This window comes from Polypterus senegalus, chromosome 12, assembly GCF_016835505.1.
Source record: "Polypterus senegalus isolate Bchr_013 chromosome 12, ASM1683550v1, whole genome shotgun sequence".
NCBI lineage: Eukaryota > Metazoa > Chordata > Cladistia > Polypteriformes > Polypteridae > Polypterus > Polypterus senegalus.
The window spans coordinates 66499656-66524648 of record NC_053165.1 but is presented as its reverse complement, the minus strand read 5'-3'; the positions used below and the strand labels follow the sequence as shown (position 1 = coordinate 66524648).

At 42.3% G+C, this 24993-nt stretch overlaps 1 protein-coding gene across 2 annotated transcripts in view; it reads left to right on the top strand.

Moving 5' to 3' along the window:
- The window catches only part of mmp17a (matrix metallopeptidase 17a), a 198813-nt gene that overhangs the window by 155664 nt on the left and 18156 nt on the right, over positions 1-24993 (top strand). For both annotated transcript variants that reach the window (XM_039772042.1, XM_039772043.1), the window contains 2 exons: positions 4668-4797; positions 17750-18033. In XM_039772042.1, the coding sequence (XP_039627976.1) occupies positions 4668-4797; positions 17750-18033 (414 nt within the window). The remainder of the gene's footprint in view (positions 1-4667; positions 4798-17749; positions 18034-24993) is intronic.

Below are 24993 nucleotides of genomic sequence, written 5' to 3'. Positions count from 1 at the left end.
TATTACATTTTTCTTTATGTCACTATATCTGGACAATACTGTTATGAGTTTTATTCACATGTGCATGTTAAATTTGGCACACAGGGGCTCAGCAGTTAGAATTGCTAGCCAAGCATTGGATTAGATAGCCTAAGACAACTGGAGGCTTGTATAGTCCGCTTAAACACAGGATAGTGTATTTCTGTCCTCTGTCAGCACAAAATCTTCTTTCCTTATTGGGAGAATGAGAACCGGCATGTAAGCACTATGATATTTCTGTATTTTGTGGAGGAGGAATTCAACCCTTGTTTGGAGACAGAGAAGACCAGCAAGTGAAGCAAGACATTATAAAAGGCTTGGACAACAGCCAGACCCTTGGAGGCGGTGTCGACAAAGTTTCGAAAAACCTCCCAGCGTGGGGACGAGAAAATGGCAGGCTGTGTTGATCCAGATTTCCCACCTGGATAAAGTCTGTCCATATGCCTCTCCGTCTGTAACCGCGTTAATCATCAGTAAATATAAGCTAAAAGATATTTTTTCTCATGTGATTCTTGTAATCACGATGGGAGGGATATCGCCTTTTCTGGTATATTATGATATTGTTTAGTTATTTAATATGCCACAATTTCAAAAGAACACATTTCCAAGAGAGCTAATGCCTCTTCAGGAAACATGAGCATAACTGTAAAAAAATGACATGGCTCTAAAAGGGTGGCTTAAGTCGCCACGGTGTGCCTTCTTCTCCCTAAATGTACTGTATAGTTCATATTAACCCAATCCGTGTAGATTTTGAATGTTGTTTGTTGCTGTGAGGACTGAAGATTTTGCTTCTTTCTCTTTTCTCTCTGTCTGCATTTTAACTTGCTTTGCCTTCCCCAGTGGCAACTTGGAGGCAGGGACAGCCATCTGGTGTCACGAACAGGCCGGTCCCTGCTGGTCAGGCATGTTCTTATGGTTTCTCTCCTGCAGTTTTTGTACTTCAGAAAGACAAATACAAACTTGACAGGAGAAAAACATTGACATAAAATGAATTTGGCAGGTTTATGTTCAATGAAATATGGCACAGCAGCTGGCTGTAAGGGTGTCGCTAATATTTAGCTTATTGGCACACACACACATAAGCGCAAACTTGGTTACTTCTAATTATAATAATATAGTTATAACACATTTTATTTATATAGCACCTTGCCCAATGAGCAACAGTGAATATACAATACAGGATACAAAATAATATCCACATAAAACACTAAATAAAGATAAATATAGGAAACAGAAAGCTCAGAATTACAATAAGGAACAATAAACCAGAATAAAAATACAAAATACTAAAAGGAAACTTTGAACAAATAACATCACTTGTGATACAAATGCTAATCTCTCAGAGCACCTGCACCGAGACGAACAATTCCAGAACAATTGAGTTTTTAGTTGTTTTTTAAAAGCATGAATTGAGTCGACGGACCTTGTTAATTTAGGGAGATTGTTCTTTATGCTGCTTTCCATTTACCTCGGATGTCAGAGCTGGAAATGACATCATACAACATTCAGAAAATCAGTATGGATGCCTTTGTTGTGCTTGCTCCATCAGAAAAAAACAGCAGTCGATAACAATGCAATACGTGGTATTTTGCATATCAAAACACCAGATAGAGGTTGGACAGTACCGTGTGTATGACTGATTTAATGCGACACAAATAGACAGACATGCTAATAAACAGTGAATACTACAGCTCTCACTAAAGCTCATGGTGTACGTCGCCATTTTGGATTGACGTCATATCTTGAAGATGGACAGACCAGCTCTGAGTTGGTTATCTGACTTAAGGGAGTGTTCCAGTTGAAAATTCTGACTAGGACCTTGGAAATTCTGACTCCCCACTTCAAAAAGAGCACAACATAAGTTTGATTGTGATAGGGTCGATGGTTCTGCCATTCCTAGAGTGCAGGGTAGTTTGAGGCACAAACATGGACAAGCTTCTCAGAATCACAGAAGGACAGGAATGAGTGTACATGGGATACGTTATAGAGTTGGAAGCAGGGCTGGCACCACCATTAACCGACTTAGGCATTTGCCAAAGGTTTGGGGATGACCCAGCCACACTGGCTAGCTACTGATCAGTCAGTTGGCGCATTAATAAGGTTGGCCTAGGCTGCAAAATGTAGCACTGGCACTGGGTGGAAGTAAGAAAGTGCCTTAATGTGATTTATGTGGGTAGGATAAAAAAGAAGTAGTCAAAAATGAAGAAGATGGAGGTCTGATGACATCATCACCAAGAGTGAGTGAAAAAGGAGTTCCTTTTCATAAGCTGAGCTTTACTGCCAGTTGGCATGGCTTTGGTTGTGTAGCAGTTTCATTTTAAAGAGTTCAGTTCCTTCCAGGTCTTAAAATATCACAGTTGCAATGGTGAGCTGAGAGAGCAGAGGAATGTGCACTTTTACCATTGAAAAAGATCTGAGAGCCATTCTGCATGGAAAAGATAACCCAGTGCAAAAGTACGAATAACTGAGCCAAAGGGAAGCTTATAGGTAGAGAAGAGCAGAGGGCCGAGGACAGAGCCTTGAGGGACTCCTTGTGTGACCGGCACAGAGCTGGACCTGCTGTGGCTAAGACTCATTTTTATTTCACTTAGAGGTGTTTCATACTGTGTAATGTATGTTTTTATTATAAATCACATTATAAGCTTTTTTGATCATGTAACCTTATTGATTATTTGTTTTTCATTTCTGTTTACCCCAAAAATAGCCAAAGGCATTCCTTCATTGAAATATTGATTTGTGCATAGTGAATAAATTGTTTGTGCCCGTAAAGGTGGTAATGCAAATCCATAGCGCCAGTCTGTCTGCTCTTTTCTATTTTGATTTTAAGGCACGGTAGAGCAGCTCATCTCACAGGCACAACTGATAATAACTTTTGCCAATATTGGCCAGCAGCATTTTTTGCTGTAGCAACCAAGACATGGGTTTATTAAAAAGTGTTGAGGGAAGTCATTTTATCCCACTCTTCAAACATCACAAAGGCCTGTTAAATGATTTAATACCAGCCTTCTAGTCTCGAAATAATAATAAGAACCAGGTTAGACATGCTGATGCTGTCTTCATCTTAATTGGTGTCATTATAAATTAGTCATATTTTATTTAAAAAAAGGCTAAATTTATACTTTAAGTAAAATATTAAGCACCTGGACTCCGCTTTCCACAATCATTTAATAAAGTAATTGGCTGTGGAATATTAATGAATGTTGAGGGCACAAGGTGTGGTTACTTACTGTGTCACTTTGTATTTCAAAATGAACCTAATTGGTAAGTAATAGGGATGTGTCATCATGTTAGTAAACATGGCTGATGTGTTGAGACAAGTCGGGAAAGACAGAGTAGGCTACAGGTCGAGAGAAGCTGGAAAAGGGGAAACATGGCTGTGCTCCCTGAGTGCTTGTGCTCTGTAGCTGGAATAGGGTGGGTAAGGACATCCCAGGATGTGCAGTGTACTGAGGGGCCTGAGGAGTTCTTAGAGCCGACAGGGGTACACAAGAAGTTGTTAGCCATCTGCTCTGACAGAAAGCGAGGAAATAAATAGAACACGTTGGTGAAACTTACAACTGACAAGATCAACGTAAGCCAAGCCACTGATGCCCAAAACGCAGAAACAAAAAGCAAAGTCGACAAAACCACCTGACTGCCGAGATTTTAATCATTCAGAAACTTGGACGAGGAGGACAGCACAATTCTATTTCCAATGGTGAAGGCCCAATAATGTAATACGTCACAACTTAAGACCTCCATGTGATTGCAATGAGGGCTCCGTTTTCAACAACAAACAGCCGAAAATGACGGCGCCCACAAGTAAACAAAAGGGTGGCATTTAAAATAGGAAATACTGTAATAAAAATGTGTATCTAGTGTGCAACAGGGCAAGGGAGCTACATAATAATAACAGAACAAAATTCTGCCCCAGTAAAAATCCTGAAAGAGTCCTAACACTACCAATGCCTGCATTGTATCACTTTGGACTTTGTGGAAGACATAAATTGGAAATATATTAAGGGAAGAGTTTTTGTCCTCAACTAGGACCTCTTTGAATATTTAAATAATCAATCATAAACCCGAAGAACCAGGCAGAAGGAAGCTTGTTCATTGAGTCTTTAATTTCTTTTCATGGTGAAGGATACACTCACAGCCTGTGAACGAATGGTCACAAAGCAAAGACGGGGAGTCATACTTATAGATAACTGAATTTACATAACAGTACTGAATTATTGCTTACACACCATCTTGACATTTACTCTGATTGGTTCATTGGCTTACACACCCAAATAAAAGTCTTATTCTGCTACATTCTTGACCTTCTCCACACTTCTTAAGTTCAGCTCTTATCCTTTTATGGAAAACTGGATGTGACAACAATCAAGTCTTACCACTTATTACTCATCAATATCTAGAACATTCTATCTCCTTGTTGCTTACACACCCTGGCTTACTTAACTTTCCTGCTACTTCTATGATAAAGTATAACTATGTTGCCCCTAAATAACTACATTACCCCTTCATCTCCATTATTTTTAAGCAGTTTCTATACAGTATATGTGTGGTTTTGTTCATAATGTACTAGTGGCTGCTGTGGATGTTTAGGAGTACTTTCATTTCACTCTTTTCCCTTCTGATCGTTCTTGTTTTGATATTTTGTAATTCAGACGAAGCCACGTTGCTGCTGATGAAGACCCCCCGTTGCTCCCTGCCTGACCTTATGGAGGGCGGCACAAGGCGGAGGAAAAGGACTATCACCACACCCTCCAAATGGAACAAAAGGCACCTTTCATGGAGGTAAGAGGACAGAGGGGGTCATGTCGAGGTTACAAAAAATTTAGGTCAGACGTCAGCATTGTTAATACAAATACTGTACAAGAAATTATTTGAAGACTTCAAATGCAGTTAAAAAGAAAAGTTAACAAGAACAAGCTTTATTTAATAACTAGGCATAATTCTACAAGGGAGCAATTTTGGGTAAATTGCACCCTATGGATTAAAACAAGAAATGTGGTTGTTTTGGCCCTGGAATTTGTTTAAATAGGACATTAGCCTTCTCCTTGTAAACAACAGGTAGCAACAGACCAGCACAGCATACCATAACATTCTCATAGCCGCTTAATCCAATTCAGCATCGTGAGAGCCTATCCAGGCCGGATCAGGAGTAGGAAGGGACCTGCCATTGACCGGGCCACACAGATCACACTCACCAACAAGGCGCCAATTTGGAATTTCTTGTCGACAGAGAACACACATCTTTGGAGATGTGGGAGGGAAACCAAAAGTCTCTGGTAGAAACCCACATGAATAAAAAACTGGACATGGGACTTGAACCAAGGGTGTTGTATCTGTGAAACAGCCCATTTACCACCACTCTTTATTTTACAATGAAATGGCATCTTGTGAAGGGCAGTTTCTTGCTTTACACCAAATAATCAGCGACCCTGACTTAGGCTGCGCATATTTATGAATGTTATGTATCTCTTTATCCTTCTGCAGAGCACATCATCCTGTGGATCGATGTGTGCACTGCTGAGGTTCAGTCTTTGTCACAGTCCCGGAGTGTGTGCACTGGCATGTTACGATGCCCGGGTTTCTCGCAGCTGCCATCATTTCCCTGAACCCAGGACATTGACAGTCATGTACCAAGATGAACTGGGCATTGAGGACACATAACACAATAAGAGCTGGTGCAATGTGACTTGTACTTTTATTCACAAAGTGTTCAACAAACAAAGTGCAATAAGTCAATAATTAATTCCAATAATAAAAAACACACTGTCTGATGGAGGTTGTAAGTCAAATAAATAAATAAAGTAGCCCAGAATAAATAAATTCAAACTGGTTAAAAATTAGAAGGCTAAAACACAGTCAGGATCTTCGTCTTTAAAACCAACACTGAGCCTTGAGGTCTCCATCAAAACTACGTCATTCACCCAACAAGGTCTACTCAGCCAGCAGAGACGTCCGCAGACAAGGACAGTCATCCTTCAAATTGGCATACACCTCAGCTGGCCACCACTGGGGCCCCCCAAGCCAGGCTCTCACTAGCATCTGCTACATGATCCTCAGCAAGAGCAACTTTGCCCTGTGAATGCCAACCACTCACTCTCCTTGGGGGCCACTTCCCGACCGTGTGCCTCTACACTAATACACCAGCTCAGTCCTGACCCTGACGCTCTCTTCTTGTTATTTCCTTCCTTCTTCCTTTGTTCTTTCTTAATCTTTTCTTCCTGTTCAGTCTCTCACCTCAAGCTCCTTTTATCCCTGTCGGCAAAAGTGCCTTAATTGTAAACCCCAGAGCACTAACGAGGAAACGGGCTGAACCACGCCATGTCTGCACATGAATTGCAGGTCCAGCAAATCTCCTCATCAACACCACAGGGCTTCTCGTTGACACTACCGTGTGCACCTTCCTGTACACTGCTGTACAGATGACCTAAGGAGAACGCCGCAAGGCATTGGGAGAAGACTGTGTTGGCAACCCTGTCTTTACTGTCTCTAAGGAGGAATTTTCTCAGGGCAAAGATCCCTCACATCACAGCAGTATCACGGCTCAAACTAGGGGTCTTTGGATTTCAGAACAGCCCTGTCAGCCTCTGGAGCCAAGGGAGAACTCCTTCTACCAATCATGTTGTATATGTGAGAGCGCCTCTTATGCAACAGAAGGTTTTTTGTCTCATCATTGCTCTGCTCACCATCTCCCCCGAGTGAATCACGGCACCCTTTGTCTCTGCTGAGGAGTTCACTCAGGACAAAACCCAATCTCAGCCGTTCATCTGCCCCTTGAGATGGTAGTAGCAGGACCCGGAGTGGCAGAGAAGGCTGCTCTGAAATCCAATACAATAACGTCCATTGTCTTACCCAACAGGCTATACTGCTTGTCTGGTAGACTTTTATATACTGTATAATACTATTCTACATAATCTTAAAACGAATTACAGCATTATTTCTGAATTTGGAAGTGGTTGCGGGCATCATGATTCACCCAGTCAGTCAGTAATGAGGTCTGAACTGATAGCTTTACACTTTACACTCACTCTCACTTCTAGAAGGCGGTCATCTTAATTCGATTTTAAGTGTCTCATTCAGGTAGTCAGTGGTAAGGACTGATTGATATGACAGCTACTGTCTTAACCACTAGGCCACCATAGCCAGGCACATTCTTGGGTTCACAAAGAGCAGGAGGCAATTCCAGCAACAATGTGCTTTAGGGACCAACAGCACTGCAATAATTACCAAGTGCTCTGTACACAAGGTTAGCTTTGCAGTACAATTTCCAGAATAGCCACAGGTAATCTAGAATGATAACAGTTTATGGATTTGATGCCTTAGAATTAATAAGTGGTTTAACAAATTGGGACTGCGTGGTGGGCAACCAAGGCTGACATCCCTGCATAGAGGTTTCATGTTGTCCCTAAATCCCTGTAGGTTTTCTCCCACAGTCCAAAGACGTGCAGGTTATGTGAACTGGCTTTGCTAAATTGGCCCCAGTCTGTGTTTGTGAGTGTGTTGACCCTGCAATGGTTTGGCCCCCTTCCCTTGCACCTGGTGCTTGCTGGGACAGTCTCCAGCTTCTCAGTGACACTTCTCAGGATAAACAGGTTTGAAAATGGATGGGTGGATCAGTGGTTCAGTTTCTCAGGCACATTCCGTCGCTCATGGTACTTTACATAAGAGGAGAAGGAGGAGGTTAGGAGCACACGCTGACAGAGCAGGTTTCCGCACCCACCACATGACGGACCACCACAAGATCCCAGATGCAACAAGCGACACCTCAGCACCACACTTGTTCAGATGAAATGAAACACTGTGAGGTTTTTAACGGTGGCTGGAGTGCCAATTCTGCCACCAAGCCCCAAGTTTTCCCTGCAGGGTGGAGGGGGTGTTTAAAAGTGGGTTGGTGGTCTACTAGTAAAATCCCTGAGAGCCCATCATCTGGGAAGATCCTTCACATTCTTCACCTTAAATAGGAAGCATTGAGCACCAATTATCATGGACAGCAGTGGTTATAAGAAAAGGGATGTCCCTGTAGTGTGAGAGACCCACCGTGTATTTTACCTCGGCCGTTTCTAAGACACGTGGATGTTACTGTTGCATAAAGAACAGCTTTCTCATCGATGTCCTCGATCGCCAAATGTTAGCACAGCGCTGAGTGTTGTGCCTCCCTCCCTGCTTCAACATAATAACTTGTTTGTTACCTGAGTTGAAGGTCATTCTTATAGTGGGATGTTTACCTTTCTGGTTTACAATTTGCTGCTTACCCAGGTGCCTCTGGGACTGAGTTGAGCAGCTCTCAGAACTGTGGGCCCCTCCTCAGGTCTTCAGCACCTGACACCAGTGAGATTCACACGTGTTGAGAAGAATTTAAATGTGTTAATAATCTGACCCTTGAGATATGAGACACTATGACAAATCTTGCGGCGTCATGAACTTCTGTTCTGATGCTAGAGAAGTGTTGATTTACACTGTCGGGGTGCTTCCACAAGTCACAGAATAAAGAGCTGTGGTCCAGCTAGCTAAGTGATTGGCATCCCTGGAAGACAAATCTAAAACATTTACAGCAACAGTGATTGGAGTAAATGTAATGCCATTTCCCTGTAGAACAGCGGCTGTCAGAGACGAGGAGATGTGGTATTTGTCAGATTGCTTCAAGGGAAGAAGAATTTATGGAGTTCCCGAGTACACATCAAGAGAATCAAAAAAAAACAGGCTCAGAATTTTGAGTCGCTTCACTGTCATGTGCTGAAGGAAGTGGTGCGCATATTTACCAGCAGCTCCGCTCTACACAACAAAATAAACATGTGAACCCAACATCAAGTAGCATTGTCCCTCAGGTTCTGGCTCTGGTTCCTGCTTACTCCTGAACAGTATCATGGGGAGGTGCTGGAACCTATCCCAGCTAGCACAGGGCTCAAGGCAGGAACAAACCCTGGGCAGTTTGCCAGTCCATTGCAGGGCCAAAACACACACACACACACCTGAAACACACACAAGGACCAATTTAGTACCATGAGTCCACCTAACCTGCATGTCTTTGAAGTCTGGGAGGAAACCCCCGCAGGCACAGGGAAACATGCAAACTCCATGCCAGGGGGACATGGGATACCAACCCCGGTCTCCTTACTGGGAGGCAGCAGCACTCCCACTGTGACACCGTGCTGCCTGCTTAGGTTTTGGTTCAAGCACTATTTAGGAGGTTGATTCAGTTTAAGATTCTGTTTCTCCTTGAGGTTTATGTACAGGTTCCAGTTCTGTTTCAGGTGCTAGTTGCGTTTATTCTTTAGGTTTCGATTCTGGTTCGTGTTGGTTTTTTTTTGGTTTACATTCAGATTTCAACTCTGGCAAATTTCCACTTCAAGCTTTGACTTTGCTTCTGTTGTGAATTAGCACACACTAAAAACTGCAAGAGTGATAGGCCTCCGAAAACACCCACAAACCAGGCCAACACCTTCACTGGCCTGTGTAGCAATAGGTCTCAGCACAGGCAGCCTGACCTCAAACACCTCAGACGGGCTTCGGCCTACACAGATTTAAAAGTTCAACAAGGACTTTAATTGTTCCAAAATACGCACCCCTTTTGCTTGAGAGAAAGGTCCAAAAAGAATCTTTATAAATAAGAAATGTATTAATGAAATAATCAATTTGTCCTTACAGGCGGCACAGTGGTAGTGCTGCTGCTTTGCAGTAAGGAGACTGTGGAAGATTGTGGGTTTGCTTCCTGGTTCTTCCCTGTGTGGATAGCGCTTTGAGTACTAAGAAAAGCACTATATAAATGTAATGAATTATTATTATTAAGAATGAAAGAAAAGGCTAATTATGCAAAAAGGATTGACCTGAAAAGGCAGAAGAATCCGAACCAGTTCTACCAGTTTCTGCAACCGCTTCTACTCCCTGGTGGTCCGGACCCTAAACTCTGTGCTATCCCTCCTAGTACCCCATTTTTATTCAGCACAATTTGTTACACTTGTTACTACTGTTGTTTTTTATTTTTAGATGCTATTTATTACTGTGTCTTTAAATGTAGTGCTATCTCTTCATTTACTTATTATTTATTTATTTATCTGTTTATAATATAGTACAGTTCTTTACCCATCATGTACTTATCAGGTTCTGGTCTGGGTTGTGCATCTGGTTTATGTTCATAGTCTGGTTCTGGGTTGTTGTTTTTTATTTTAAGGGTTAAATAATATTCAAACCCGAATGCCCTTTTTGTAGGGTGTCTTTTATTAATTTTGTTTTAAAAAGATCCTAGATGAGCACTGCATGAGCCGTCCTGAGTAACTAAAAAAAGAAAGTCAGTGACAAAAGAAAGGAAAAGACCTTCCTCGTATTTAAAGTTAAAACTAGTGTTTAAAAAAAGTCCAAGCCATAAAGAAAAACTTTTTTTATGGAAAAGAAACGGTTGAAAAGACACATCATGATGTTTTGTCTAACTTGGCTTCTTCAGACAACTGAGTGAAAAAGTTCATAAAAAAAATGTTCTCATTTTCTTTTGCTTGTCTTTAAACAGGTAAGTCTGTCCCTGTTCTCTGGGCTCTGGGTTTAGGCTGTAGTTGAACCGCACCTCAGGTTTGAGGTGTCTGAGTTCATTGGAATTCCATGTCAGGCTTATTCACTGGTTCAGAATCAGGCTGTAATTTATACGGCTTAATATTTAGAGTCAGTTCAGTCAGGTTCAGTTTTAGTGGCCATTTGTGAGAAATGGGGCGTTATATACAGTAAATTGTTGTATGAAAAAATAGTTGTGCAAATGTATGTTTTGTCCACCCTATAGAAAAGAATATAATTACACTGAAATACTGTAGATGTTATACAATAATTAACTAATTAGAAAGTAAATGGAGCATGGCATGGTGATAAAGTGGTGAGCATTGCAGCCCCTGCACTGTGGGATGGAAGGCTCTGTAGGTGGCCCATTCACCGTCTGTGTGGTGTTCATGGCCTTTTCTCCAAGCTCTCTGTTTTATTCTCTCCTAAATCTAAAACACATGGATAATAATAATATTAATAATAGCGCGGTGGCAGCGCTGCTGCCTCGCAGTAAGGAGACCTAGGTTTGCTTCCCGGGTCCTCCCTGCGTAGAGTTTGCATGTTCTCCCAGTGTCTGCATGGGTTCCCTCTCACAGTCCAAAGACATGCAGGTTAGGTGCATTGGTGATCCTAAATTGTCCTTAGTGTGTGCTTGGTGTGTGGTGCTGGCGCCCTCCCCGGGATTTGCCCCCCCCCAGCAGACTCCCGTGACCCTGTAGTTAGAATACAATACAATACAGTTTATTTTTGTATAGCCCAAAATCACACAAGAAGTGCCGCAATGGGCTTTAAAAGGCCCTGCCTCTTGACAGCCCCCCAGCTTTGACTCTCTAAGAAGACAAGGAAAAACTCCCAATAAAAATCTTGTAGGGACAAAATGGAAGAAACCTCGGGAAAGGCAGTTCAAAGAGAGACCCCTTTCCAGGTAGGTTGGGCGTGCAGTGGGTGTCAAAAAGAAGGGGGCCAATACAATACAATACACAGAACAGAACAAATCCTCAATACAGTATACAAATAAAAATTTTACAAGTACGTAGCAGAATTTAACAGTGGATATAGCAGGTTAGAAAATGACTGACTGACTGATAATAATAATAATAATAATAATAATAATAATAATAATAATAATAATACATTCTATTTTTATAGTACATTTCCCATGGATGTTGACTGACTGACTCAAAGTCAGTCCAGTATGTTTTCATGTTCCACATTGCACTGGCACCCCATCCAGAGTTGGTTCCTGCCTTGCACCTCATGCTCTTTAGATGACTTTCCTTAACCTTACAATAAATTAATCTTTAAATTAATTGACAGATCTAGGAAAGAACAGGAGATAGTAACTATAGTCACAGTTGGGGGCACTAGCGCTCCCTTGAACTCTCAGGTACCACGCCAAACACCTGGTAAAAGTGCTACAATTGTTCTTTTTATTATAATAATGTGCACTAAGCACCCTCCACTCCTCACTATTCATAAACAAACACAATCAATAAACCAATTAATCAATCCTCCACTCCTAGACGCATTGCCCTCCTACCACCCAGCTCAGCTCGCCGTCTGAGAGCTCCCACAATCCTTTTATAGTTCCTGACCCGGAAGTGTTTCTCATCTTTCAGGTCATAATTCCTTATCACTTCCGGGTCAGATAAAAGTCCTTTTTTTCACCCCGGAAGTACATCCGGGGCATAGGGCAAAAAGAAGTCTCCGATCCGCCCTGCAGCTCCCTCTTGTGGCCCTTGTGGTATCCAGCAGGGCTGAGGATAAAAACTACAAAGTCTATGACTCCCTGCTGGTCTTCAGGGCATCTCCATACTGCAGGGAGGGCTCCATCTGGCAGCTTGGGGGACTTGGCCAGGATAAACTGCCGGGCACAGTCCACACAACATAAACACCAAGTAACTATTAACTGATGAAGTGCATGTTAAGGTCAGGTCTCTGAGAAGTTCTTAGGTGTTTAGGGCCCTGTTAGGGGAGTGGAGGTTAAAAGGCTAGTTAACCCAGGGTGGCAGGTACCAAATTTTGTCCAGTTAATATAATGTCCATAATTCGTTACGTACGGGTTAATGAGCAGTTTTATTGTGGGGTGAACATAAATAGAGGCAGGGAAGGAGTTAATGCTTTTTTATACAGAGTTAGCCCCCAGATTACTTGCTTCACCGGCCATTGGACATATTAGAACAATTATCTTAGATAAGCTCCAATCCAGATTTGTTTGAATGTAATAATTGTACAAAGATAATTACTGTACTATTATTTCAATTAATTACCAAAATATGCTGGTAAATTTTCATCAAACTGACTGACAGTGTTTTGTTTATGTGGGTTTTTTTTTTTCAAAGCGCGGTGTTGAAAAATAGCCAAGAGTAGGTTGACTAAAGAGAAAATAGCGTAGCATCTAAAGAGCACACAGCGGGAGAATGCGTGTTGCCTCTCAGGGGCTGGCTGTACAATGGATCTTTTGCTGGCTGACTCCATGGGGTGGCTCGTGTACCATCTCACTCCATTAAAGTCTCCATTCTATCTCCTCTGTCTCTTTTAAAATCTGTCGGCCACAATGGAATGGCTTCCCTACTTGTCTCCAACCCGACTCCCTTCAAGTCTCCTTTTACACCTCCTCTATCTTTTAGAGCCCTTCATGGCAGGACTGCCGCCACAGGCTGCCAGAAGAGGATCCCCGGACACCTGGAGCACTTCCGGGTGCTCTATAAATGGAGCCAGCCCACTCCATTCCAAGAGCCAGAGTCGGGAGGGAGAGGACAACGCCTTCTATTTGCTGTGTATTTGACTGTTTATTGTGCTAATACTGTGTTTAGGTGGGAAACAAAAATAAAATAAAAGCCTTGTGTGTGCTGGACTTGTGCCCATGTCTGTTATGTCGGGTGTTAGGGAGTTGGCACGCCCACTGGTGGTCACCTCCTATAAAGCTCTACTAGCACTTAGGGATCTACATCCATATTTAACATATGCAGGACCCTTCTAGTACAATACAATACAATACAATACAGTTTATTTTTGTATTGCCCAAAATCACACAGGAAGTGCCGCAATGGGCTTAAGAGTATTGTTGGGCAAGCCTTGAGTGACCAGCCGTACTGGAGAGTACTGTAGACATACCCCCTACCTCCCATGACCTTCATCCAGACCTAGTGTCCATAGAGAATTCCTTCTCGGGAAGACCCTGTCTGCCCACCTCTCAGTGTGGGTTACTGTTTCTTTCAACACCTTCTGAAAATCTGCTCCGCATGCACGTTGCCATCTGTATATCCCCTGCAACCCCTGGCAACGTGAATAAAAAACGAATAATGTTGATGATGGCGGATGACACTTTCTGAAATGCATTAATTATGGCTTGCAAACCCGGAGACAGGAAATTTAAATCTGTTCCCCTACGGGATGGCTGAAGATGACCCCCGAGACCCTTTTTAAGATGTCTCTCTTTTAATTTTAAATGGTGTTGTCTAGTGCGCAATTATTTGCTCTTGTCCTTCAAGCTTGTTTTCTTTTATTATGGTGATGACAGTCTTGTACCTTTATGCAGTTTTCCACATTACTGAAAGAACAAATTGATTTTTAATGTTTTCTTTGCTTGGATTGCTTCCTCAGAGTGTGTGCAGAGCTTCTGGCTGTTTCAGTCAATCCTGTCATTATCTACAATTTCCATGGTGAAGCCATCCCAAAGCATTTTTTCCATGAGTACTACAGGCATATTTTAGAGGGATGCTTATAATTTTCATATGGGCTCAGAAAATGCGCTCATTAAAGCACTTCACGGTGTTGAGCCTGTAGGCCCTGCTTCTTGCCAGCCAGTGTTGTGCTGCTAGGTGAAGAATAGGCTGGGAGCTGTTAAGGTGAGCCCTTAATCACAGCGGTGAATGAAAACGTATGGCATGTCGTGTGAACGTTTAATGTGCTCCGTCACAGATTATTAATAGCTTCTGCCATTAGTTCGGTGGTGCTCAACCTTTTTGGCGTCACGACCCCCATTTTTCCCATATGACTGTTCTTGTGACTCCCCTTGGCAACTCAAGTGTCATCTTCTAGGTGAGGTGACTTCATTGGACAGTCGTCAGAGCAGAGGCTGGAGAACAAGCACAATCATCACAGAGGCGACCCACCCATGACCCGCTTTGCTGTCCAAAGAAAAGTGCAGCAGACTACGACTACGACAGTGCAGTGTAGAGAGGGGGAGAGACAGAAAACAGGAGAAACACGGCCTTTACCTGTTGTACAAAAGGTATTTTGTAGTAAACATCCCTTTTATTTGAACCTGGGACTGTTTGTGCAGTTGTCTTTCTGTTTTGGGGCTTAGTGGCTCCCTCTAGTCTTCACACTGTCAGGCATGGAGCTCCACACCTTCTTATAGTAGCAGCATCTAGACACGTGTCTCACTAATGATGTCACGGGTCACATCGCACAACAACACACCACTGGCAACCGGGGTTAGCGTCCTGACAGCTGATTCCCAACGTAGTGGGCCACATCAGAAAAACAATAAATAAGGCACATGATGGAAAATAAAGAACACCTCCTCTTAGAGATAGGAAAGACTCCCAGAACCTCAGCCCAAAGGAACTTCATTGAACAAGTATCATTTGCACAAAAATAAAATGTAAATAAGACTCTGGGAGGTCCAGAACATCACAACACTATCCATCTATTGATCTTGTGTTTAATTAAAGTGCCCATTGGATCAACGGGGTGTCGAGATTTAAGAGCCAATAGTATTCCCATGTGCTTGAGCCAGCCCTGGCCACGCACGACCAATGCTCTTGAACCTTCTACCAATCAGTGGCTGTGGGCCAGGGGGATGTAAAACATGACTTGTGGGTGTTAAGGTAGATAAAATATCAAGTTAACTGATCTCTTTGGTTGTATGTAGTGAGCAACCCAAAGTATTTTAGATTATGTATTAAACCAACAGTTCCAGTAGAAATAGCCCCGGAACACAGTAACATTTTTCTAATAGGTGCTTTATCGTTATAAAAAATATATGAAAGTATAAAACAGAGCACCAAACACAGTCTGTTCCCAACACCAGGGAATCTTCTAGAGTAACGAGCAATTTGACGATAAATGAACAGAACATATCAGCTAATTATTCAAAATATATCCCAGAGCCCCCTCCTAATCAGACTATTTTACAAGTTAAAATGCACTTTTTTGTGTCCCTGAACCTGAAACTGCTGAGCAAAAAGCTTCACAAGTCGTCTGAAAACCAACTGATTGACAATGCTTTCATTATATGGTGTGGTCTTTGGGCGTTCTGTGAGGTGAAATCAGGTTGCGAAATTGAATGTGAAGTAAACCTGGCATCATAATTCAATAACCACTTAAGTGAAAGCAAAGACTTAAGGACAAAATTGGACAAGTATAGTTTCTAAGGTGAACGCAAAACAAATGACAGACACTCGCTGTGAAAGCAAACCCCACTTTTCTAAAGGAGGGCTTGTTCTTCTTTTCGACAAGATTTGACAACGGACTATTGTTGCTTCGAAGAGCGTGCAGCAGACTTTCTAACAGTGAGAAGAAACGAAAGTGGGATGAGACAGTGAAAAGAATGAGTGCCTGCACATTACAGCTTAGGTCAGACACTGACGTGTGGAGAAAAAAAAATGTCAGGACTTTTTAAGTTTGGCTAAAAGAAAAAGCAGCAGGTTTTAAAAGAGAAAGAGGGCCAGGACTGGAGATGGACAGATAACAACACTCCCCAGAGGATGAATACAGGGAATAACCAGTAAAAGGAAGTGCAAACTGAGTGGTTCAATTAGAAAATGGCAATGAAAACAAAATAAGCATTATCACACACGTGCAAGGGCTTGAGTAATTGCAATACCACATCAGACCAAGGGGCGGCGGGGTGCACTGGCTGTCTTTCTCAGTTCCTTGCAGAACCTTTCCAGGAAATCCCGCCAGGTTCCGGCGACTTTTGATGGTGTCACTTCCGGTCCTGGGGCACTGGACGATGTCACTTCCGGGTTCTGATGACATCACTTCTGGTCTTCCGAGGCCTTTGATGACATCACTTCCTCTATGAGCCTTTAAAGCCACCATCTTTCTTCTAGTTAATCAGTTCTGTTTTGGACTAGGTTTTATGAACAACTCTGTTCTTTTCTAAACAGTTTGCAGCCAGGGTTATTATACGGGTGGCTGCCCCAAACCTGTATGATGTCTGGTATTAATTATTATCACAGTATGTAAAAATGGTAGCGATGACAGCCTGCCTGGTCTGTATGCCAGCCTGGTGTTCAACTTCTGCTCTAAGGTCAGAACATTTCCAATCCCTTCCTGCTTGTCTTCATCTTTGTTGTCCTCATCTTGGTTGTAATTAAAGTGCTGAACAGCATTGCTGAGGTGGAAATCTGACACCACCCAAGCACTTAGGAGGACAGTCAAAGTGTGTTTTCCATATACCCTGTAAGGAGACAAGGCTGCTGGCTTGCCCATATGCCATTTTGTATTGCTCTTTAGCTGCCATCTGAGCTTAGTGAAAGCAGTAACATCTGAATTATATCTTCTCAAGTATAAATTTTAGCATGCTTAATTAAGAATTGACATGACACAATGTTTTTTTTATGTGCTCTGTCTGGTAGCCAGTTTAAGAAACACTTAGCAATTATCAAGTAGGTCGGGGGACACGCAGGTCACAAATGAATTAATGTGCTCCTTTAGTTACGGTGTGTTTTGTAAGACACTCATAAATGAATGATCAGTCTTAAGATGGAGTTTGTGACGGTGTTGGTGTTATGACGCTTTTGTGAACCTCACCCTGATCCCCTATCTATCTATCTGATCCATCATCTGAGGACTGTATGCTATCAGTCAGAGTCAGCTCTCTTAGAGACTTGAATCACAAGCTTCCAGCTTTAAAAAGTCTGGCCGAAAATCTAGATGATCAGGTGGGACTGTCTTCTATCCATCCATTCATTCTCCAGCTTGCATATCCACTTCGTGATTGTGGGGAGCCATTGTGTATCCTCAAAGCATTTAGCATAAGGTGGAAGGTGGAAACCAGCCCTAGATGTTGCCCCAGTCCATCACAGAGCCTACAAACCCGCAGTCACCCATACTGGCCAGTTTAGATCTTTTTCACTTTATAAAAAAAACAGATATTTGGATTCCAGTCTTCTGCACTACATGGACATGCCGAAGCATATGTTGTCCGTGGTTACCCATACAAAAGTTGATGAAACTCTATTTTGTTTTGTGTTTGAAGAGTGAGGACCTTCCCTAAGGAGTCACGTCTGGGCCACGACACAGTCCGAGCGCTCATGTATTATGCGCTAAAAGTGTGGAGTGACATCACACCACTCAACTTTCATGAGGTGGCAGGAACGGATGCCGACATCCAGATTGACTTCTCCAAGGCGGACCACAATGATGGCTACCCATTTGATGGACCAGGGGGAACAGTGGCCCACGCCTTCTTTCCAGGCGACCACCACACCGCAGGAGACACACATTTCGATGATGACGAGGCTTGGATATTTCGCTCTACAGGTAGAGTAAAGTGTGTTTCTTCGTAATAATTTGTATTTTTTCGGTGTGTGCAAATCAGACTAATTGGCGAATCTGAACCAGCCAAGTATGAGTGTGACCTGTGGTGGGCCAGACTTTTTGCCTTATGACTAATTCTCTATTTTAAGCTTGTCAGGGCCTTCTGCAAGTTTCCTGTTTCAATATTGATTAACCTCATGGTTACAATTTGGCTGACTGGCTGCTAAACTATTTGGAATAAAGGAAAGAGTCTAACATGAATCGTACTGATTTTAAAGGTGTGCCAAGCTGGGAATGGGTTGCAAAGGACAGAATGAATCCAGAATTACTGAACGACAAGGAAATGGACTCACAATTCAATGTGTGTAGTCAGGCGTTCCAAGGTGTGGGTGCAGGACTGGCAGCTGAGGAGATGGATTGTGGTTAACCCTACATTTATTTTCTAAGACATTAAAAAGCAGCAAGTAACCCAACAAGGGAATTATAAGTAATCATGGCATCCTGACCCTTTAAAATCAGCACATCAGGATCATTATAACGAATGAAACAGTCAAACGTAAGATAAAACAGATGAATTAAAGTGTAAACAGGTAGAAATGTTGCCAAAAAGTAGGTTAGGGTCAGGAAACCAGAGAATACAACAAAACCGAACCTTGAAGCTGAAATGCAAGCCAAAATAAACTTACCAGAAGTTCTGTTTCTAACTTGATATTCTTGACCCTAACCATATTAGAAAAATCAGCTGGGATTTGCAATTGTGTTATAGCTCAAAACAAAGACACTGTGAGTTGGGTCCCACCATCTTATATAGGAATAAAGCCTTTGACATTGTCATGGAAGGTGCTACAATGGGAGAACGATTGAGAGTTATGTAGGTGAAGGTATAGGGACAGGGAGGCTGGTTGGAGTTGATGCAGAGAGGTCCTTGAAGAAAACCTGCTGCCGAGTGCACATCACCTCAGACAGGGGAGATGGTTCACTTTTCAGCACAGTATTGACCCGTGCAGACAGCCAGTACAAAACTGGAGTGACTTTGGGACAAGTCTCTGAGTGTAAAGCTAAGACTTAAACCCCACAGACCATCAATGAAGAGACCCGAAGATGGCCGTTTACAGACGCTACCCATCCAATCTAACGAAGGAAGCGTGAGAGGATCTGCCAGGAAGAAAAGAATAAACTGCCCAAATCTAGAGATGCAAAGCTTGTAGACGCTTATCAAGAAGGCTCAAAGCTGGAATTGCTGCCAAAGCGGCTTCTACAAAGCACTGAATTACATGAAGGACAGAGTTCCATTTTTTTTATTTTAACATGATATGTTTTCACTTTGTCGTTATGGGTTATTGAGTGTAGGTTGATGAGTTAAAAATGGCAAATGTATCCATTTCAGATTAGACCTAAAGTGTGCAGAAAATGAAGGGGTCTGAATACTTTCTGAATCCATTGTACATAAACTGTGCACTCTAGGGGGCACCAATTAGCCCAGAACACCAGGCAGAGCTACCACAGACACAGCTCCAAGTTAAAACAAAGTCATTTGATTTTATAACAGTCCCTTGAGAGGCTTTTAGGTCACTCCAGACAGTATAATCCAATAACTCAAATGTCTTTCTGTCTCTTTCCACCTCCACAGTGAGTGTCGTCCTCTTCCTCCCAACTCTGACTCACCTAAGTGAGGCAAGTTGTCTCCTTTTAGGTTGCTCCCAGCAGTACTTTTGATGTCATGATACAGCATGGAGGAAGCTCTCCAAAGTAGGGAGACCATCTCTGGACAGTGCCCTCTGGTGGCACCCAGGGACACCACCAGGGTTGCCCTTCCGAAATACAGCTCTCATGCAGGAGTTTAAGCTGAGACCATGCCACCTTTTGCCCTGGACAATAAAGTGTCCTCAACAGTCAGACTCCTTGAGTCTATCCATTCTGTGATCATCCCGACTAGGATTGGATCCTTGAGCCATCCCGGCTGGGTTGTACGTCCACTTACTCAGTCCATCCAGTATGGCCTCCCGAATGAGTGCGGTATTGTTCATCCTCCAAGACAAGCTGCCTCTCCATCCATTATGGCACTTACAGGCATCAATAGCAAAGCATGTAAATAGTAAGCAATCATTACTGAAATCAGACATAAAAACAATAATCCAAAAACAGCAATAAAACAGAAAATACACAAAAGTTGGAGAGTAAATTCAACAGAATTTACAGCACAGGACCCCTGAGAGAGTGCCATAGTCTCGTTTGCCCTGAGACTTTTACTTTGACCATGCAATTTATTTTAATAACGGCCCAAAAATGTAAGAGCAAGCTGAATTGAGTGTGGAGTTGGAGCAAAGACAGGGAGCTCAAGAGATGAGGGAATGAAGGTGGTGAAGGGGACCATGTTGGAGTGCGTCAAACTGAATAAGACACCCCGGCTGCCATTTTGGACTTAAACCTGTAGAAATTGGCCAATTTGGGCTTGGATTTTATGTTTCTCACTTTTTGTATCCTTCATATATTTATTTCTCTCTTATAAGATGTATAATCAATTCCACGTACTTTTAAGCACTTTTGCCATTTTTACCTCAGACTTGCAGTGACCCCCAGGAGGTGCACTTATGACAAGGCATATAATTAACTATACACATAACGCCTTCAGAAAAAGTGCTACTAACAAGGAGAAAAACTTCCTCCACACAGTCGGATGCATCTCTGCTAAAGAATTTGACTTTTCCTCTTGTGAAGGAAGACGGCAGAAATTTGCATCTCATATTTCAAACACCCAGAAGAAAGCCCAGCGGGTCTCCTGCATATGCTTCATTTTTAAAATCTGCAACGTGCAAATTTCTAATTGCATCCAGCAGCCCCTGTAGATTTTCAAATCCTGTCGCTGTGATTAGAAAGACTAATGCATGGCCGTCACCACTTTTGAGTGTGTTGGTCCCTGCAAAAATTAAAAAAAAAAAAAGTAAATAAAATCAACACAGGCCGTGGTGGGAACTTTCTTAATGAGTGGGCATCTGCCATAGTCATGGCTGTTTGCCACGTAAAATTCTCCTTGAATTTGAAAGAGAAACAAAATGCTAATTTTTTGGAGGAAAAAATTAACATCTTACCACTGCCAGATGTTTTAAGTGATCAAAGCCATCGGCTAGAGACAAATGCAATATACAAAAATGTATACGTTATTGGAAAGATTCCGGTGAATTCAGAGACGGCCTCCTGCTGCTTCACTTACGATGCAGTTTTACTTTCTTTAAACAGATGAAAGTAAGAGTAAATGACTGAATCCACATAATACTCCCTAGAGCTTGATAATGGCGTAAAATATAGCATTTGCAGGTTGTGAGCATTTGAATTTAAATGACTGATGTATTCACTCGGCTTGTAAAGTGCCCCTAAAATCTTCACGAGCATGCATGCAGACAAAAAGCAAAGAAAGTCGACAATGACAGGAGCGGATGTCTGCAGCTGGAGATTACGGCGCCTAAGACTCGTATCTTAAAGGTCTGCTTGTCAAACAGAGCGCCAGCCATCTCCATAGGCAGCACCCGAGGACAGGAGCTGGACTTATCATGGAGTGACGGGGCTGGAAACGTTCAGATTTGTTAGTGTGGCTGAAGGGAAAGTCTGGGAGCCCCAAGAAACTCTTGATAATGGGTTAAACGGTTAATGGCATCATAGTTATGCTGAATATATTCGTCAACTCCAATTCAGAAGTAGTCAGGCAAAAGCTGACCAACCAAGAAAATAGGCCCAAACTCACAATCAAGAGAGTCATTGATAATTTAGTGCTTTCTCTGAGGCTAGAGATCTGCACTGGAAATCGGAAGGTTGCCGGTTCGAATCCTGTAAATGCCAAAAGGGACTCTGCTCTGTTGGGCCTCTTGATCAAGGCCCTTAACCTGCAATTGCTGAGCGCTTCGAGTAGTGAGAAAAGCGCTATACAAATGCAAAGAATTATTATTATTATTAAGAAAACACAGAAAGGCCAAAACTCAAAAACATAGCACTGAGTAGGTGGCTGTTATGAACCAGAAGAGAACCTTAGCAGTTACCAATACCTCAAAGTGTCCCTTAAAGGGGAAAGTACCGTTAAACCCTGGCTAGTAATAAAAAGGGCAATGGATTGTCAATAAAACATGATTATTTTTCAAAAAACTCTTTTACACAAAAATAGGGAGCATAAGCAGCTGCCTGAAACAACACAGATAATCCAATGCAAACAAGTCAAAAAACAAAGCAAGGGACCGACAAATTCAGAAAACTCACAGAAAGCACAAAATCCCACAAACTCAAGAGACGGGCTGCACTTTAAACCCTGGAAAGGACTGCCAACTCAAAGACAGAATTCATTCTGCGTTACGAGTGTAAATCTGCATGACTCTCTGCACCTCTGCCTAATTAATAACTAGACATGTAATGGAGGCTAATGAGGCAGATACCTCACTGTGAGATCCAACAGGCCACCAGACCACAGCTTTGGTGATAACGCTCAAGGCCCAAGGATCTTGTCGACTCCCCCATCTGGCTTGCCATCAGTCTGGAAACATAAAAGAGAACAGCATTACCGTAGAAACAGAGCAGGGTTACTTTGTGCCTGGCATCTCAATGATGCACTGCAGCTTCAGCTGGCGACTTGGAAAGCCTTTTTAGAGGCAATCTATTTTAAGAAGTAGAAATTACGCTGTATGAAGCGAGGCCTTCTACTGTATATCTGTATTCATTCAGCCTATATAATGACCTTCGGTGGCTGGCTGGTATAGGGCCACAGGCACTTGTTGGCTTTCTTTAGTGATGGTTTTGTTCAGAATTACTTGAACAGATAAGTCTGTCATTCACTTTGTGTTCTCTATGGTAGCACACACTATAAGCAGAGCTGTAAAGTCCTTTACTATTTAATTAAATTACAGTCCTAATACAATACAACAGTTGAATAGGTCTGAATGATTTGCACAACAATTTTTGACAGCTGTGATGTTTGTTTTTCTCTCGGAAATCAATCCCAGAATTACTACATTTGTTTTTCGTACTGTTAATTAATTGCATTGTCGCCATTTTGTTTTTTTGGTTTGGTGTGATCACTGCTTTTTGTTGTTGATCCCAGCATGGCCATGCCCATATTGCACAGTGTTGATGCGCCTGTTGCCAGTCCAATGATATGGAAGTTGTGCCACACGTTTATTATCACATTCTGCCTATTTAAGATGGTGGCACACAGTTTCTAGCATCCTAGTGTTGGATATCTGAAAATAAGAAAAAAAAAATCCAGCAGATGTAGTTAGATAGATAGATACTTTTTTAATCCCAAGGGGAAATTCACAAAGTTAGTGAATTATTTACAAGACCTGAGCAATTCTACCTTTGAATACCTTTGTCAACAATGAATTTTGGCTTAGTGTTGTTGGATTTGAGTTTCTTCAGTTCTAACCTTTTGTCTACCCTCTGACCATGATTATGCTTGCTCCTCCTGCTGCTATTCTGTTTTGATTTGATTCTGTTTTGGCTGCCATCTTTTGTGTTTTTGGGAGTGACACAGTTTTGTTCCCGTTGCCTGGGTGGGTTTTCCAGTTGTTAAGGGGTGCAATAAGAAGTGAAGCAAAATGACCCCTTATAGATAGATAGATAGATAGATAGATAGATAGATAGATAGATAGATAGATAGATAGATAGATAGGAAAGACACTATATAATAGATAGATAGATAGATAGATAGATAGATAGATAGATAGATAGATAGATAGATAGATAGATAGATAGATAGATAGATAGATCCATCTGATAGAACATCTGCAGAATCTTATTGCAGATGTTGAAGGATGCCAGTCTTCTGAGGAAGTATAGTCGGCTCTGTCCTTTCTTACACAGAGCATCAGTATTGGCAGTCCAGTCCAGTTTATCATCCAGCTGCACTCCCAGGTATTTACAGGTCTGCACCCTCTGCACAGTCACCTCTGATGATCACAGGGTCCATGAGGGGCCTAGGCCTCCTAAAATCCACCACCAGGTCCTTGGTTTTGCTGGTGTTCAGTTGTAGGTGGTTCGAGTCGCACCATTTAACAAAGTCCTTGATTAGGTTCCTATACTCCTCCTCCTATGGGCTAACTGAACAAATTACAATAAGCAGGTTTTCAAGGCAGCTCAGGCCCCTTGTTCATTACAACCTGCCTGAAGAAGGGGCCTGTGCTGCATATTGTAATCTGTTGAGTTAGCTGATAAAAGGTGTCATTTTGCTTCACTTCTCATTGCATCCGTAATGGCTGACACAGTACAACACCCTACTACTACAGTTGTTAAGGGGTGATATGCTAAACATCGGGAATAAGCTGAAGGCTGTGAGCAACAGTTATGATTCGCATGCTTATTTCTTACAAGCAGAAATTTTCTTTCTTGCGGTGAGGATTTTTGGTATGACTCAGTCTCCATTAAACGTCTAGTCTGGATGGAATTTGAAGGCACGTTGTAGTTTAAAAAACTGTATCGATCAATTAGCTGGCTTTTTCATTGACATTATTGATATCCCACTGACAGATTCGTGGTTCTATCTGCTTACAGCAAATAACACTTAATCCAAGCGTGGACTGTCAGAATGACTACAGACTGGTGGCACAGACTCCAGGCGTGGTGAATTGCTTTGAGACAGCTGCTGGGACACATGCAACAAAATATTCCAGATAGTCTGAACCAGCTCTGGAGTGCATATCTCCTGATCAATCCACCAAGGAGCTCATATCTTTTACTGTTCATACCATCTTTGTCATATCTGGATAATAAAACCTGCTGAGTCCTGTTCATGGGATACAACTCAGCATTTAACAAAGCTGACCACCAAACTCAACGTGTAACCAAGGGTCACCCACTGCAAATGGATTTTGGACAAACTGACCAACAAACCTCAGCATGTACAGATTGACAGCATCACATCCTCCATGCTGATTGCACTGATTACATGAGGTGGCAGCAGCTTTGGAAAAGAATTGGAATCGGGAG